General features: G+C 39.8%; 1 protein-coding gene across 1 annotated transcript in view; it reads left to right on the forward strand.

Moving 5' to 3' along the window:
• The window catches only part of LOC119422392 (nucleosome-remodeling factor subunit BPTF), a 59101-nt gene that overhangs the window by 27086 nt on the left and 15373 nt on the right, over positions 1-16642 (forward strand). Inside the window, exons 17-29 of the mRNA XM_037689757.1 lie at positions 661-813; positions 1002-1152; positions 1531-1570; positions 4013-4238; positions 4468-4617; positions 6531-6661; positions 10052-10166; positions 12687-12892; positions 13194-13428; positions 13636-13919; positions 14056-14169; positions 14603-14764; positions 16346-16428. Coding sequence (XP_037545685.1) covers positions 661-813; positions 1002-1152; positions 1531-1570; positions 4013-4238; positions 4468-4617; positions 6531-6661; positions 10052-10166; positions 12687-12892; positions 13194-13428; positions 13636-13919; positions 14056-14169; positions 14603-14764; positions 16346-16428 — 2050 coding nt within the window. The remainder of the gene's footprint in view (positions 1-660; positions 814-1001; positions 1153-1530; positions 1571-4012; positions 4239-4467; positions 4618-6530; positions 6662-10051; positions 10167-12686; positions 12893-13193; positions 13429-13635; positions 13920-14055; positions 14170-14602; positions 14765-16345; positions 16429-16642) is intronic.

Below are 16642 nucleotides of genomic sequence, written 5' to 3' on the forward strand. Positions count from 1 at the left end.
TAGTCGGTGGTATAAGCAGTTAAAGCTTAATTGAAAATGTCGGGGGGGGGGGGGGTCAGGTTCGGACCTGTAATTACTGTTAATTCGTTGGATCGGGTGGGGTTCGGAGATGATGGCTGGGGCTGGGTCGGGTTGGATTTTGTGGACCCGAGTGCAATTCTAGTTCAACTGTCCTCTTACAATGCTATTATTGCATCACTCAGCCCTCTGTGAATAGCAAGTGGCCATCAGGGCACCAACGACCAATTGTAAGGCTGATGGTCTTCCTTTTACATGCGAACAGCTAGATCTGGATGTAACCAGCCAACTGGTTGATGTACTATGAGGAGGTGCTGCTTATAAGACTGAGTTTGTTGCAGCTCCTCCGACACAAGTTTTTTGGATAAAAGACGAAATGTTTGAACAAGAAGAATCCATCCAGAGGACTTGACTTAACCTTGTTAGATTCATTATTGTCTTACCAATGTTGCAAAAAGAGAAGAAAACTTTTTTCAACTCTATTTGTTCTAGTATACTTTTTTCATGTCCCTGGTTTAACTTAAAGATTATTACAGAGCAAAATGGTTGCTCCCAGTCTCTTTTGGGTGTCACTTTTTACAAGTTAAGAGTGCATTCCCTCCAATTTTTCTTCGGGCTCTCCTCATCACTGTACCAACCCAGCCCTATCCCCACTCATTGCTACAGAAACATCAGATACTGAAATCACCACCACCGAGATCATAAAACGACGAGATGTGGGACCTTATGGTCTTCGCTCCGAATATTGTATCCGCAAAATCATCTGCCCCCTGGGAGTTCCTGAGACTCCAAAAGGTAAAACGCACATTTCATTTTTGAGTTAAACATTTTCTTTTGTCCTTTCTAAAAATGTACATAAATGCTGCACTGGAAAAAAATTGCTGGAGGTTGTGTAATATAAAAAGCTTGATCATGTTTACTGTATTGTCTTGTAAACTTGGTTTCATCAGTTTACTTTTCTGTACACTTGTCGAAAATCTCAGAAACGCACACTCCCCAGAGAAAAGGTCTGCGCTCCAGTGCCCTGCGCCCTAAGAAGCCCGAACCCACCAAACAGACGGGTCCAGTGGTGATAGAGACGTGGATTCCTGAAGAGGAGCTGGACCTTTGGGAGATACGAGCTTTCTCAGAAAGGTCAGGGGGTCTCAGGGAACATGTAATTACCACACACCAGCTTTGTTGCAACTGTTCGAGCAGTTAATAATTAAAATAGAATAGAAAACAGTAGAGTAGAATAGAAATATACTTTATTGATCCTCGTGGGAAATTGGTTGAACATGAAATGCTGTCTCTGCTGCTGAAAAATCACCTCATTATGCTAAATTTTTATTTGCTATTATATTTCTTAAAGTAACTTCATTAATTAATTATTTTCAATTCATGCTGGAAATATCATCAATCTACCTAGATGACTAAAAAAAAGAAAATCTGTTTTTCACATACATATGAAAAAACATGTTTTAGGTTTTCTGATGTATTACAAATATTAAAAATCCTTTGTTTATTGTCCAGGGTGGAGAAAGAGAAAGCTCAAGCAGCAGAGCAGGCAAAAGTAAGTTTGCTTTTCTTACGTTTATATGTGCTGATTCTGTAAAAATTATGTAAGTAAGCCCTTGATTAATTCAAGACATTTGTGGGTGGAATTAATGTTTTTCTACAGAAACTTATGAATTAATAGATAGCTAATTACTTGTGTTTATAGTACCGGTAGTTGATTGTTTTTTTCATTCACCCTTTATTTACCAGTATACAGGCTAGTCACATTGATCCACAAGGACTCATTTACAAGAGGGACCTGCTCCAAACAGAACATCTAAAGTACAGACAACCATAACAATAAACAATAACAATAATGCAGGAGCAGAGTAGGAAAAGGCCTTTTTGCCAAGTTCAGTCCGCACTGAGGGAACGCTGCAGGTAATGATGGCCCGAGAGCGCATGATGTAACTGCACTGATGTTGTGACATGTGGGAGGAGATACTGTATAAGAAGGTAGCAGACCAAGGAGGGATTTATAGATGAAAATGAACCAGTGTGAGAGCCTACGTGTATAATGATGACCAACTGACCAAGGGGTACAGAGTGCAGTGATGGATACGGTAGTTACAACCAGTTATGAATCTTAGCCTGCCATGGTAGACGACATCCAACATCTGCAAGGAGCTGACAGAGACATTCACGTAAATAATGTCACCATAGTCAATGGCCGGTAGGAAGGTAGCGGTTACAAGGTGTTTTCTGGCATTCAGAGTTAAGCAAGATCTATTTCTGAAAAAGAACCCCAGTTTTAATTTCTGTTTCTTTATCAAGTTTTTATGTGGTTTAAAAGAGATGTGCATCAACCAAAATTCCCAAGTATTTATAAGAATCTACAAACTCAATAGGAACACGATGCATGGATGAGATAGCAGGAAGAGTTGCTGGTACTGACTTTCTGTTGGAAAACAACAGCCCTTTGTTTTATTCCAACATTTAACACCAGCTTGAGATGGAATACGTCTGACTGAATCAGAATCGGATTAAGCTTTATTATCATTGCACCGAAGTATAGCGATATTATATTCCATACAGTCGTCCGAAAAATGGGCGGAGTGTACGTGGCTGCAGCTCCTAGGAGTGCAGCCCCTTATTCTTCAGATAGAAAAAGGGACCATGGAATAGTGGTATTAAAAAAAAGATCTCTTCACACCTTGTCCTTATCAGGACATGATTTAAGACATCAAAAAATATACCAGCAAGCACATTTATAGACACATTACATATGCATTTGATGACAAGACGGTGAGATTTGTCCATGAAGCACTTCCAGATAGCACCATAGTCCTGATAAGATGTTAATGTGTCAGCCAGTATAGCTCTTATAAGCATTCACAGAAGTTCTCGGGGGTGGTGGGGGGGGGGGGGGGGGTAGATAGAGCAGAGCCTTCTTAGTTTACACACCCCCAGGAGCAGTTTGATACGTTGGCCTATTCAAGGCCAAACAGGGAGGCCAGATTCAGATAAGCCACAGTTGGTTTTTGTGCAGGCAAACTATTTTTCTCGTCAGCCTTGAGTTCTGCTGGTACTCTCGATGATCCAAAACGGCCAGATTTTTGGGCTTTCCGCTGGTCCATGCTTAAAAGCCTTCTCCAAGGTTGTCTCCAACATGCTGGCGAGTTTCAGAAGCCACAAGTGACCTACGATTCTCATAAATCACTTCCATCTTACGGTTGAGCTCATAAATCAGCTGAGTCTCAGAGCTACGAGCACAAATTAATCCTTCACATAAGGTCAGCAGCTTTTCCATGGCTGTAACTGCTGCCGCCGTCTTTTGTAATAGCCAATAACATAAGTATCCGCCAGTGCCAAAAAGCAAAAACCCTGCTATCATAAATCCAATGATGTATAAATCTTCGACATCCTCTTGAGACAACACAGAAAGGCACATCATTTTCCACTCTCCCCACGGATCCATGACATACCCAGCCACGGGGGCATGAGGGTTCTCCAGCACCCTGTCGCTTGGTTGAAAATTTTCATTTTTTTAATCAATTGCATTGAAAATCCAGCTGACCAAATCCATAACAGTAATTTACTATCGAAAGATGTGTAAATAGAAGCTCCGATACACAGGACAGAGAGCAAAAAAGCAGGAGGAAGGCAGGAGAGGGAAGAAAATCATCATCTTGCTCGAGAGCGAGTGAGGAAAAAAAGAGTGATGACAAATGCAGACTGTAGAAGCTGGAAAACTTTGGCAACTGTGTTAGCTCGGCAATAAACAACAGTGTTGTCAGCACAGAGATGCAAAGATGCGTTAGGAATGTTTTGACCTATATTTTTTATATAAATGGTAAAAAGTGTGGGACTTAAAACTGAGCCTTGTGGCACACCATTTGTGACTGTTCGGTAGCTAGATTAATTAACTACTGGTAATAATAACTAGATTATTAATTAACTTTTATTTTAAATCTGTATCAATATATATTTCTGTGTTGACTTTTTTTTTCTTTCTCAGAAACGTCTTGAACAGAAATCAGGGTCAGTCACAGCTACACCAGCAGGAAGTACTGCAACGCCTGCTGCCACGCCAAAGGTCATTGTTGGCTCCATTTCAGGCCAGGGCACTCCCAGTGCCAAAGTGGTGCTGTCCACCAAGATGTGCACCCCCGTCACATTCCAGCAGAACAAAAACTTCCAGCAGTCCTTTGCCACCTGGGTCAAACAGGGTCAAAGCTCACAAGGTAAAATTAGGGACATGCTGACCTAAAAAAATATATATATAAAGAGGCATTTGTTTAGCTGCTTTTTCTCAGTTGTCGTTTGATCTTGAAATGTTTTAGTTTACTAATTTGTGCACACAATTGTGTTCCAAGGTGGTTTTAGTCAGACTTTTAGTGAGTAACCACATTAGATTTATAGTAGCAACAGTATATTTTTATTATCTTGTTGTGTGTTTGCTTACTTTATTAGGAGCAGGCGCAGAGACCACCGTGGCCACATCTAGTGGACATACATTACACATAACAGGAACCTCAGCCAGTGGAAAGGTTGTGACCACAAAGCTGCCGCTACCTGCCAACAGCAAGATCGTCACAGTTAATGTGCCAACGACACAAGGAGGTATATATAACTGGATTTATTGTCACATCTCAAAGTGAGAGAGAGGGTATAAATTGCTTTTTGTCTGTGGAGACATTTGTTTCTTTCAGTATGCATTTCAGGATATGTTTATATTTGTTTTCTTTTCTTAACCTCAAGCCCACACCTGGGGCATTTAAGATGTGCCAGAGAAATCATGTTAGAGCCAGCTCGTTATCTAAACACCTTTGTAAATAATTACGTGTGCCAAAAATGCACGCAGATCTCTGAAGACTTATCTTTAGTTAGTTCTGTTCGAATGACTCAAATTTGGCATAAATTAGACAAATCCATTTACACTTTTAATGCCACTTTCCATAAATAAATATGCATTTTTTTTGCCCCACTAAAAACTCAACCAATTAGAAAATTTAAGGATACAGGCTTTATTTAACACACAAGTTCAGTCAGTCTCACAGATGCTGCAGCTTTATTATACATGTATTACAATTATAATTATCTTAATCTGTTTTAATTTACCTGTACATGCTCTTTATTTAGCTTGAGTAGACTTACCTCAAATGAGACAAAGGTTTGTTTAGAGCACCGCTTGTGAAATTACTGGAAGAAAAATGTTGCTGAAGTAATTTATCATGTGGACTCAGTTCATTGAGGCTTGTGACAGTTTGTGTTCGGGCCATTTCCTGCTGTAACTAACATCAGTTTAACTTGGTTTAAGTTTAGAAAATTGTAAGAAAAAATAAAATCTCAATTTTTAAACAAGATGTAAGGATTGTGAAGATGGCAAAAGTAAGATATAGCACTGATTTTAAGAATCTGCAGTCAACAAATGAAGAGATCCATACTAAACAGGGATACAAAGGAAGTGATTTTTCTTTCTTTTGAAGTAAACATGAAGGAGAATCTAAGTTCAGGTGGAGTGTAACCATTTAATAGACGTGTATTTATCCAGCGCGACTGCTTGGTGCGCTGTTTGTTTTGGAACGACTTAAGGAAGTTAGGTAGGAAAACAAGTTTACCCTGCAGTCTGCTTCCCAGACAGGTAGCCCTCTATAGTAGGTCTCTCTTTATATTTCCCCCCTCCGTCCTTTTCAATAAAAGCGTACCTCTCCACTCACTAAAATCCTGACTCCTTGAGCTCTTCAAACAACCAGTTCATAGAAAAGTGTGTTTGATGTGTGACCAGAGCAGCAGCTCTCTGGCCCTACAAGCCGGCTTAACTTCTACGTTTGAAGAGGGAAGCCCTTGATGTATAGGTTTACCTGCTTGGTTACGGTTTCAAAACCTTAGAAAGAAGGCTGCCAAAAAAAAAAAAAAAAAAAGAGTCACACTTGTGGTTTCCAGTTCCTTCATCAGTTTCTCGTGAGCTCATGAAGGCAGAGAGCAAACGTGAAATGAAATGCCCTCTTTGTCAGATTCAAGTTTTAAGGCGTAGAATGGCAATTCATGTATAATTTATGTGGGAGTTCGGGTATGTTGGGGAAACCCAACTAAGCTTTCAGTCAGTCTTTGAAGACTTTTCTTTTACCTGCTCGACTAATATTTACAAGCGCCATGATTAAAAGCTGGCCCTTCAGCAAAGTGAGGCGCCTACCAATAACTGATGGCATTGAGTTTTGACAGACTGTCTGAACAACTGTATAATAACTCAGGATGTGCTTTTCACCTAGAGGTTTTTTGTGGCACATACAAGGTTTTATGCATTTAATACATGCAACACGTGTTTGGAGAAAATAGGTTTTCAAACAATAAAATTTAATTATTCTTCACATTTTTGTGTCATTTTCTTGATAGTTTTCTCTCATCTATTGCCCAGTTTTGATTTATTCTTGACTAATTTAGGCATCACAAGCTTTTTACCAATATTTGACTTTAATTCTGTCATAGTTCCACTTGAATATTCAGGTTTTTATGGTCCTTTTTTTTTGCTGCAGGTGTGGTTCAGCAGAAAGTGTTGGGCATCATCCCGTCCAGTACGGCAGGTGGTTCCCAAACCTACACCACATTCCAGCCACGCACTACCACGCTTAATATCAAGCCTAATACTACCGGCTCCCAACAGCAGGTACAATTCTGGGCTTTTAGAGTCAAAACATTTGTTCCGTATAACTATTTTTGTTTATGCTTTTCTATTGTTTACATTACAGCCTCTGTTTCTTTTTAGTTTTGTGAAACCATTAACACAAACACATTTTCATAATGTTGTGCAGCTTGTGTCTGTTCTCTATTCACAGTTTTAGTATACAATCTGAATATATTTAAACAATAATAATAGTAGGGGTGTAACAATGCATATATTGGTATGATAATGGTACAGTAGAAACATTTTAGATGGGTACATTAAACTGACAAATATTACACCAGTCACAGGGATCACCGCTCCCAGAGCAGGCACACGTTTTGTTTAGGTGCATTTTGCTAACAACCATGACTGAAAAGAAGCTGAGATAGATACTTTTTAAACACTACACCAGATAAAGCATGGCTGGTTCAAAATATAGATAGGTCTGTAAATAAAAGTCAATAAAAATGCATGTAAGTGACCAAAACAATAGAGTTGAACGCTGACTGGAAATAGCTATGACCCTAATTAACCATTTGGTGCCTGATTTTACGCATGCGCGTTAGAAATTGTTTAAAGGTCAATAGTGCCGCTGATCACAAACAGCTGCAGGAGAGAGATGGGAGGTGCTGTATGGCAAGCAAATGTGCCAAATAAGCAATTCTTTGTAAAGTACTGTGGCATGAGTAGTTATTCAATGGCCTTTATATCAATTATCATTTTCTCACTGTAGCGCTCAGATAATGTTTAATTGAAAATGACTGTTGAGAATGTTGTTCAGTTGCTCAATTGTTCAATTGAGAATGAAACTTAAATAAAACAGTTATTTTGCTTTATTATTTTTGTTTTTTGGTAATATTTTCGTAAGAAAATACTATTCTGGATTAGGGCTGCAACAACGAATCGATAAAATCGATAAAAATTGATGATTAAAAGCGTTGGCAACAAATTTCATTATCGATTCGTTGTGTCGCGCGATTATGCATCTTTCACGGCGCTGCGGAGCCGTTTCCTTTTGTTCATGGGCAGTTCATTGTCAATGCTGACTGACTGAATAAAGTTTGAAAATAAAAAACCTGCAGCGCGAGTTGAACAGAGCGAGGGGGGAGGAGAGCAGTGGCTGTTTTTAAAGGAAATTAAGTAAATTTTACAAATGACCGACGCAGCGAAAACTGTTCGACCCAAGTCCTCCAAAGTGCGGGAGAACTTCACAAAGATAAAACATGAGAAGCATGCCGCTTTGAAAATCACCGACACGACACGAGAGAACCACGGAGATAAAACGTAAACATGTCAGAGTCACGAGCTGCAGCAGATACAACTCGTATTGCAGGTGAGTCTCTACAATTTAACACTGTTCTGTTTCAAGAGAGAAAATGTAACGTCAGTCTGTCTGTAGATGAAGCTGCTGTTTGTTTGTTTATCTGATTAATGACGGTGATAGAGAACGTGTGTTACTTTTTATTTAATTTAATTGGAACAAGCAGTGTTTAAATGTGATGTATAAATAAATCTAACACAAAGATAATAATTTAATGATTAAGCTTCAACTTTTAATTTGCTGGCAAAGTCTGAAGACACTGCAGGTATGGCAGGATGAATTGCATTTAAACAGGAATTAAAGTAATTTATTACATCTACTCAAATGTGTGTAATTAAGTATTTTATATATATGTGTGTGTGTGTGTTTAATTTCTCTTTTAGCTACTTTTGCCTGAACCTAAGTCAGTGAAACAAGGCATTTCTTGAGTTGCTGTAAATTATACTATAAAACATATTTACTGTCTCATTCCAGAAAACAACAACAACAACAACATCCTTCATGATGGACAGACATCATGGAAACCACAGCAGCAGCTGTCTTCACTGAAACATCCTTAAATGATCATCACTGACATGAGGCCTCTGTCGATGGTTGAAGACGAAAGCTTCACTACAATAATCCACTTTTATTCCAGGTTACAATAATCCACACTTTTAATCCAGGTTACACTCTTCCCTCAATGACACATTTTACAAAGTAGCTACATACTGTGCAGGTATAAAGACACATTTGTATATATTTTTGTGTACATTTATTTTTTTAAGCTATTTGACTAACTTTTATTTTTTATTATTCAATATTTTACTAACAGAATAGTAAAATAGCAACCTGTTTTTTGTGTGAATTGCTATGTCAGTCAAATGTTCAATTTTGGAATAAAGGGGTGGAAATTAAAACTTTTTTTTTTTTTTTTTTTGCCGATTCATCGATTAATTGAAAAAATAATCGGCCGATGAATCGATTATTGAAATAATCGTTAGTTGCAGCCCTATTCTGGATACCTATTCTTGTATACCTGGATTATTGAGCATGGACTTTGTTGGTATTCTGGATACATTTCATGGTCTGTGAGATAGTCTTTACAGTTTGGATTTAGAAAAAAATACTTATTTTTCATTTTTATTCACAGTGAATTTTATTTTGGGGAAAAAGTTGCATTTGGCAATTGTTGTCACATCGCAGAGCGAAGAGTGGGGGAATAGAAATACTGGTTCCGTCCATCCATATTGTGAGCATGATAATTTGAAAAATAAGTGAGGTGCCAACTTCCATTTGAATGTGTGGCTGCATCTAGATGTAAGAAAGTTCCCCATCAAAAACTGGGTTGCCATGTCAAAGTCCAAGATGGCTACTGCCATATATAAATATGTAAACCAGCCACTATGCTTTCTAGTTTTTATATTGCTTTAAAGTATAGTTTCCTCAAATGACTGGGGTGGACGAAAATTAATCTATTGTTGCCAAGGCCACCAATAGCCACCCCCTGGCTCTGCCATTGCACTTGGTAATGGATAAAATTGCTCCCTCCATTCGCCAGAATCCGTCACTCTGCTCCACCTCAGACAAACAAAAACATTAAAACCTACCTGTATTCTTGTCCACAGTGTAACTCCTACCTACATGAATATCTTGCACCAGAATCATTAAGGTTTACTTGCATTCCATTCAAACCCGCTCTGAACCGTAATCCTCATACAGATGTTTATACTGAACTGTGACTTGGGCGTGTCGTTGCATCCCTTGTATTTAGGTATGAAGAGGTGATTGATCAGTTGTAGAGATGGGGGATTACATTACTGTGATTATTTCTTACTCTTGTGTTTCATGTTTAACCAATATCCCTCAGGGGATCAATAAAGCCTCTTTCTAGTCTACGCTATTGTTTTCTATTCTAATTTAATTATTAACTGCTCAAGATGACCTTAGCCATAACTGTTTGTTCTGAATAATCATGTTTTAAATACTCAAAACTTTATTTTTGAAGTCTTGACACCTTAGAAAGTAGATCCTACATTTAAAATATTTTTATGCACTTTTTATTTTGTTTTATTTTTTTAAATATCCTCCAGGTTCTAGCAGGTAATGGTCAGATTCGTCCAGGAATGACAATGATACGAACCCCAATCCAGCAGACGGGAGCAGTTGGAAAGACAATTCTTCGTACACCCCTCGTGGTCCAGCAAGGTAACAAACTCATATTTTGTTTTAGTATAAGGTTTGGATTACTTAGTTCAACAAAGACACCACTAGGCCTGTCGCAATAACCAATAAATCAATTAATCGCATGATGAATGAAAATGATCAACCTCATTTTCATTTACCGGCTTTATCGTGTCTCTCTTTCTACTGAAGACAAGGCTCAACTCTGGTGCTTTTCTCTGACCCCTCCCTTTCTCTTTTCTCTTTAAAATCTGTTTTAACCGTCCAAAATCATGTTTTTGGATCATTAAAAGCAGCTAAGCTGAGAAGCTAAGCTACGAGCTAAGCTAACAAGCCGACCTCAGGAATAAGCCTCCGTCTTGTCGAGCTCCAAATTTCACAGTTGAAACCTGTGCTTTTGTATACAAATAGTTTTTCTCTGCAAAAAGAAGCCGAGAACTTGTTTACTGATTTTTTTACTTTAATGTTTGTATTAAAAATGCTATGCTAAAGAGAAGAGAAAGAGAAAACTAAAGCTAAAGAAAAGCTAAAGAGAAAACAAACTTTGTGCTATGCTAAAGAGCTCAAATCACCGAGCATCCGCCATGTCAACATGTCAGCCCATGTCACGTCAAGGGCCCTCCCTCCCATTTTTCTTTGAGACGCGCTGCTCAACTAGCCATGCTTTGGTTCAAACAGTCTTATACTGCCATCAAGTGGTCAAAAGAGGTACTACACTCCAAACAAATCAACATTTCTTCTAAAATTTGACAATTAAATATTGTTAAATTTCAAACAATATTATTGTTTATCACAATAATTTCTGAGACAATTAGTCGCCCAGCAAAATGTGTTATCGTGACAGGCCTAGCCACCGCTAACACACACTGAGACGTAATGTCTCTGTAAAAGTCGTACATATACAGGTCCTTCTCATAAAATTAGCATATTGTGATAAAGGTCATTATTTTCCATAATGTAATGATAAAAATGAAACTTTCATATATTTCAGATTCATTGCACACCAACTGAAATATTTCAGGTCTTTAATTGTTTTAATACTGATGATTATGGCATACAGCTCATGAAAACCCAAAATGCCTGTCCCAAAAAATTAGTATATTTCATCCCACCAATAAAAGACAAGTGTTTTTAATACAAAAAACACCAACCTTCAAATAATCATATTCAGTTATGTACTCAATACTTGGTCGGGAATCCTTTTGCATGAATGACTGCTTCAATGCGGCGTGGCATGGAGGCAATCAGCCTGTGGCACTGCTGAGGTGTTATGGAGGCCCAGGATGCTTCGATAGCGGCCTTAAGCTCATCCAGAGTGTTGGGTCTTGCGTCTCTCAACTTTCTCTTCACAATATCCCACAGGTTCTCTATGGGGTTCAGATCAGGAGAGTTGGCAGGCCAATTGAGCACAGTAATACCATGGTCAGTAAACCATTTACCAGTGGTTTTGGCACTGTGAGCAGGTGCCAGGTCGTGCTGAAAAATGAAATCTTCATCTCCATAAAGCTTTTCAGCAGATGGAAGCATGAAGTGCTCCAAAATCTCCTGATAGCTAGCTGCATTGACCCTGCCCTTGATAAAACACAGTGGACCAACACCAGCAGCTGACATGGCACCCCAGACCATCACTGACTGTGGGTGCTTCACACTGGACTTCTGGCATTTTGGCATTTCCTTCTCCCCAGTCTTCCTCCAGACTCTGGCACCTTGATTTCCGAATGACATGCAAAATTTGCTTTCATCCGAAAAAAGTACTTTGGACCACTGAGCAACAGTCCAATGCTGCTTCTCTGTAGCCCAGGTCAGGCGCTTCTGCCGCTGTTTCTGGTTCAAAAGTGGCTTGACCTGGGGAATGCGGCACCTGTAGCCTAATTCCTGCACATGCCTGTGCATGGTGGCTCTGGAATCGACCCTTCTTCACAATCCTCCTCAGGGTCCGGTCACCTCTTCTCGTTGTGCAGCGTTTTCTGCCACACTTTTCCCTTCCCACAGACTTCCCACTGAGGTGCCTTGATACAGCACTCTGGGAACAGCCTATTCGTTCAGCAATTTATTTCTGTGTCTTACCTCTTGCTTGAGGGTGTCAATGATGACCTTCTGGACAGCAGTCTGGTCGGCAGTCTTACCCATGATTGGGGTTTTGAGTAATGAACAAGGCTGGGAGTTTTTAAAAGCCTCAGGAATCGTTTGCAGGTGTTTAGAGTTACGTCGTTGATTCAGATGGTTAGGTTAATAGCTTGTTTAGAGAACCTTTTCATGATATGCTAATTTTTTGGGACAGGCATTTTGGGTTTTCATGAGCTGTATGCCATAATCAGTATTAAAACAATTAAAGACCTGAAATATTTCAGTTGGTGTGCAATGAATCTGAAATATATGAAAGTTTCATTTTTATCATTACATTGTGGAAAATAATGACCTTTATCACAATATGCTAATTTTTTGAGAAGGACCTGTACAACAGTCCTTGTATCAGTGGAAAAGTGACCCACTGTGTGCCCACAGGTTTTACCTGATTCCTTATGTTTTATTTTTCCCCCACAGGTCAGAGTGGACAGCAGGTAGTGACACAGATAATCCGTGGCCAGCCAGTTTCCACGGCAATATCTGCTGCCAGTCCTGTCACCGCAGGAACTTGTCAGGGTGTTGCCAGTCCCAACGCAGCAGTCCAAACACCTCCTGGCGTGCCACGGCCGCCGGGCCAAGGCCAGGTTAAACTCACTATGGCCCAGCTGACACAGCTCACTCAGGTTGGTGCTGGAGAAACTTGGGATGGTCTGGGTTACCCTAAAAATTTAGATATGAGCACCTTTCAAATCTATTTCAGAAATATATATTGAAAATCCATTTGAGGTATGCAAATATGTTTTATTTAGTATACTGTATGTGCATTAGTTATGTGAAGTGAGGTGTAATAAGAACAAAATGATTACTGAAATGGGTGTGATTATGACAATTAAACGGAGCCGATCAAACTTTCTCAGGCACAACTAAGATTAGAGTGGAGTTGTATGTGATCGGCAAGTCTTTTTTTCTGTCCTCTTCCGACAGAAGCAGCAGGCTAGTTCGGACCGACTGGCTGGTGTTGGTAGTCCTCCACAGGCTTTGACTGTGATGGTTCAAGGCCAGGGTCAGACCACCGGCCAGCTGCAGCTTATACCTCAAGGGGTCACCGTCATTCCAGGACCTGGCCAACAACTCATGCAGGCAGCACTGCCCAATGGCCAGGTGCAGCGGTTCCTCTTCACCCCTCTAGCCGCTGCAGCTACACCTGCATCAAGCACAGGTTTGGCAAAAACAAAGTGTCAGCGTTTGTATAAGGAAAAAGACAACTTTTTATTTATGTGTCCTTTGAGTTCTTGGTGTCAATAATTTATGGAAAATTACAATTTTCAACCTGTTGCAAAATCTAGAACTGTGATAGTTTAAAAGTTCTTGCTGTCATTATTTTTGATGATTTTCTGACAATTCACTTTGCTTAATCTTGATCCAGCCGCTACAACTTCCAGCCAGTCCATCTCCAACCCCAACAAAGCCCCAACGCAGCCTGGACAGCAGACTGTTGCTCCAGTCCAGGCAGGGACATCTCCACTGTCCATTGCTAGCACCCAGTCATCAGCTACTCATCAGAGCCAGTTACCCACTCTGACGCAGGCCCATATGCCCATTCAGTCTCCCACTTCACTGCAGGTCAAAGCTCAGGGGGGAACATCCCAGCTGCAGCTACAGCAGAACCCCCAGATCATCAGCATGTCTGGACTACAGCAACAGGTACAGGTATGACTGCAGAGGTTTTAACCAGACCCTCACTTAATTTTGCTTATGTTGGTCCGAAACTCAGCCATTATGAGTGTATAAACAGAACCGGTTATTATAATTATTGTTAAAAATATATTACATTTTTGTGTTTTAGGTTCTGGCACAGCTACAGACTCAACAGGGTGGAGGTTCTCTGCCACAGCACATCAAACTACAGCTTCCCATCCAGATACAACAGAGTGGAACCACTTCAGCTCAGGGGGGACAGGTACTGGATCAAAACCTGCTTTACTTGAGCTTAACAGATGATATCTTTATAGGACTTTTCTAAGAAGCTTTGAGCTTGCAAAATAGGAACAAATGCAGTTTAAATTTTGTGTTTTTTAATATCACTAACCCTTGGACGTGACTAAATGTAATGTTTTCTTCTCCAATATCAAGACTTATTGAGCCCAGCTTCTGTGTCATGCTAACCAAAACTAAATTAAACAAACTCCACCTAGGTTCAAAGCATAGATTTATTTGATGATTTGATTGATTTAGATTGACTGATGAAGCCTTCCGGATTGAAGGCGAAACATTTCAGCACAAAAAAAAGAAACTGTCCAGATGACCTGACTGAAAAATGTTGGATTGTACACCTGGATTATTGAGCATGGACTTTGCCATAGATTGATTTCCACATTTGAACCTATGTCCAGATTGGAAATGTAGTTACCATCCAGGCAGCATCTGTCCAAGAGCAACTGCAGAAGATCCAGCAATTAAGAGAGCAGCAGCAGCAGAGGAAGAAACAAGCGGCCGAAGCAAAGCGAGAGCTCGCCCTCAACGCAGTCAACCAGAGCGACGTTATTCAGAAACAGGTGTGTATGTGCAAAAAACGATCAAATCCAAGCCATCACTTCAATCTGCTCCCACCCTCCCTGCTGTCACACGAATGCTGTTTGCCCTTTTCTCTGTTTAGATGTTTTAAAAATTCCAAACACTACTGTGCTTATATGATGGAATTTGTCTCTGTATCTTTGACATCCAATAAAGTTTGTTTGTATTTAGTTGATTCCCCCCCCCCCCCCCCCCAATATTTAGTTAATAATAATTTTTGATCTCTGTTGCAGTCTTATTTCTCTCTCCTTCAGGCTGTAGGTCCCGCTCTGTTCGGAGCAGGGTCAGCCACATGGATTCTCCTCCATTTTGCTCTGTTTCGTGTATCGTCTGTGAAATAGTGTCTTCATATCCCGCTGGATCATATCCATGCACCTCTTCTTCTGCCGTCCCCTACTTTGTTGACCAAAAACGTCTACGTTTAATAGCCTTTTTACCTTGTCATCTTCCGTTCGCTGCACATGCCCATACCATCTTTCTTGATTCCTGTATCTTATGCACTTAACTGATGCATCCCATGCCAAACATTTTTCTGATATTGTCATTTTTTCCGTCTATTCTTGAATAATACTCCCAAGATTCCCACGTAGCATCCACATTTCTGTTCTTTCCAGGAGTTCCTCTTCCTTTCTCTTTAATGCCCATTCCTCAGCTCCACAAAGCAAGACTGGGCATCATCTTGTACACTTTCCCTTTAATATGAATCGGCATCCTTTTTCCTCCAACATCTTCTGCACAGCTTCCTTTGACATTTATCACTGACCCCAGATACTTTAACGTTTCGACCTGCTTCAGTACATTTCCTCTATTATCAGTAATTGTTAAGGTCTCGTTAGCTTTCGAGCAGGTCATGTTCTCTGTTTTTGCTGCGTTTATTTTCAGACGTTTACTCTCATGTGCCTGCTGAAACCATCTTGGAGATTAACTTCAGAGTCTCCAGCCACAACTAGGTCATCTGTATATAACATATTCCATGGCACTTCTCTCCTAATAAGCTCAGTTGCTGCATCCATCACAACAATAAACAACAGTGGGCTGAAACGTGAACCCTGATGAACGCCAACTTTAATCTCAAATGCTGTTGTGTTGTCTTTGCCAGTTCTGTCTGTTTCGTACATGGAACCAACAATCCGAACTAGCTTTTCCATAATTCCTTTTTGTCTGAGGCTCCAGTAAACCACCTCTCGCAGGACTCTGTCGAAATCCTTTTCCCAAGTCCACAAACATCCAGTATCTGCTATTGATTTTTTTCTGAACCTGCTGGAGAATGAAAACTGTTGCAGTCTTATTTATTTAGTGACTAATCTTAATTTATGTCCCGCAAGAGCTCTTTTATATGTTTGATAGAATGTTGCTACTATATATTCCTTTAAAAAATCCTTTTAAGCTAGCTCTTTCCATTTATCGAGAGAACATCATTTTTGCTTTTCTGAATGGTGTGCAATTTTCAGCAGTGTAACAATTTTATCTCAGACTCTACATGCAAAATAAATCATATGTTATTAAGAAAATCAGTTTCCGCTTATATCTCCCTTTTTTGATTTGTTTTGTTTTTCTTTTAGGTGGTTATGAAACAAAATGCTGTGATCGAGCACCTTAAGCAGAAGAAGACTATAACTCCTGCAGAAAGAGAAGAAAATCAGAGGTTTGTGTTCAGAGTTTTCCTTCTGCGTTTGTGAAAGTGTTGGATGTTTACATAAAGGTGTCATTTAGGAAGTCAAGAAGTTTATGTTGTGGATCGTTAAGAAGGTGAGTCATCCTTCTGTCTGGTGGCAGCAAGTTTTTGGAACAAGTACCAACACAGAAAATCTGTTTCATCCATGTGAGGGGACATCGTTTTTATTTTTAAATCAAACCTC

The sequence above is a fragment of the Nematolebias whitei genome, chromosome 16, assembly GCF_014905685.2.
Source record: "Nematolebias whitei isolate Nwh7 chromosome 16, NemWhi1, whole genome shotgun sequence".
Classification (NCBI taxonomy): Eukaryota; Metazoa; Chordata; class Actinopteri; order Cyprinodontiformes; family Rivulidae; genus Nematolebias; species Nematolebias whitei.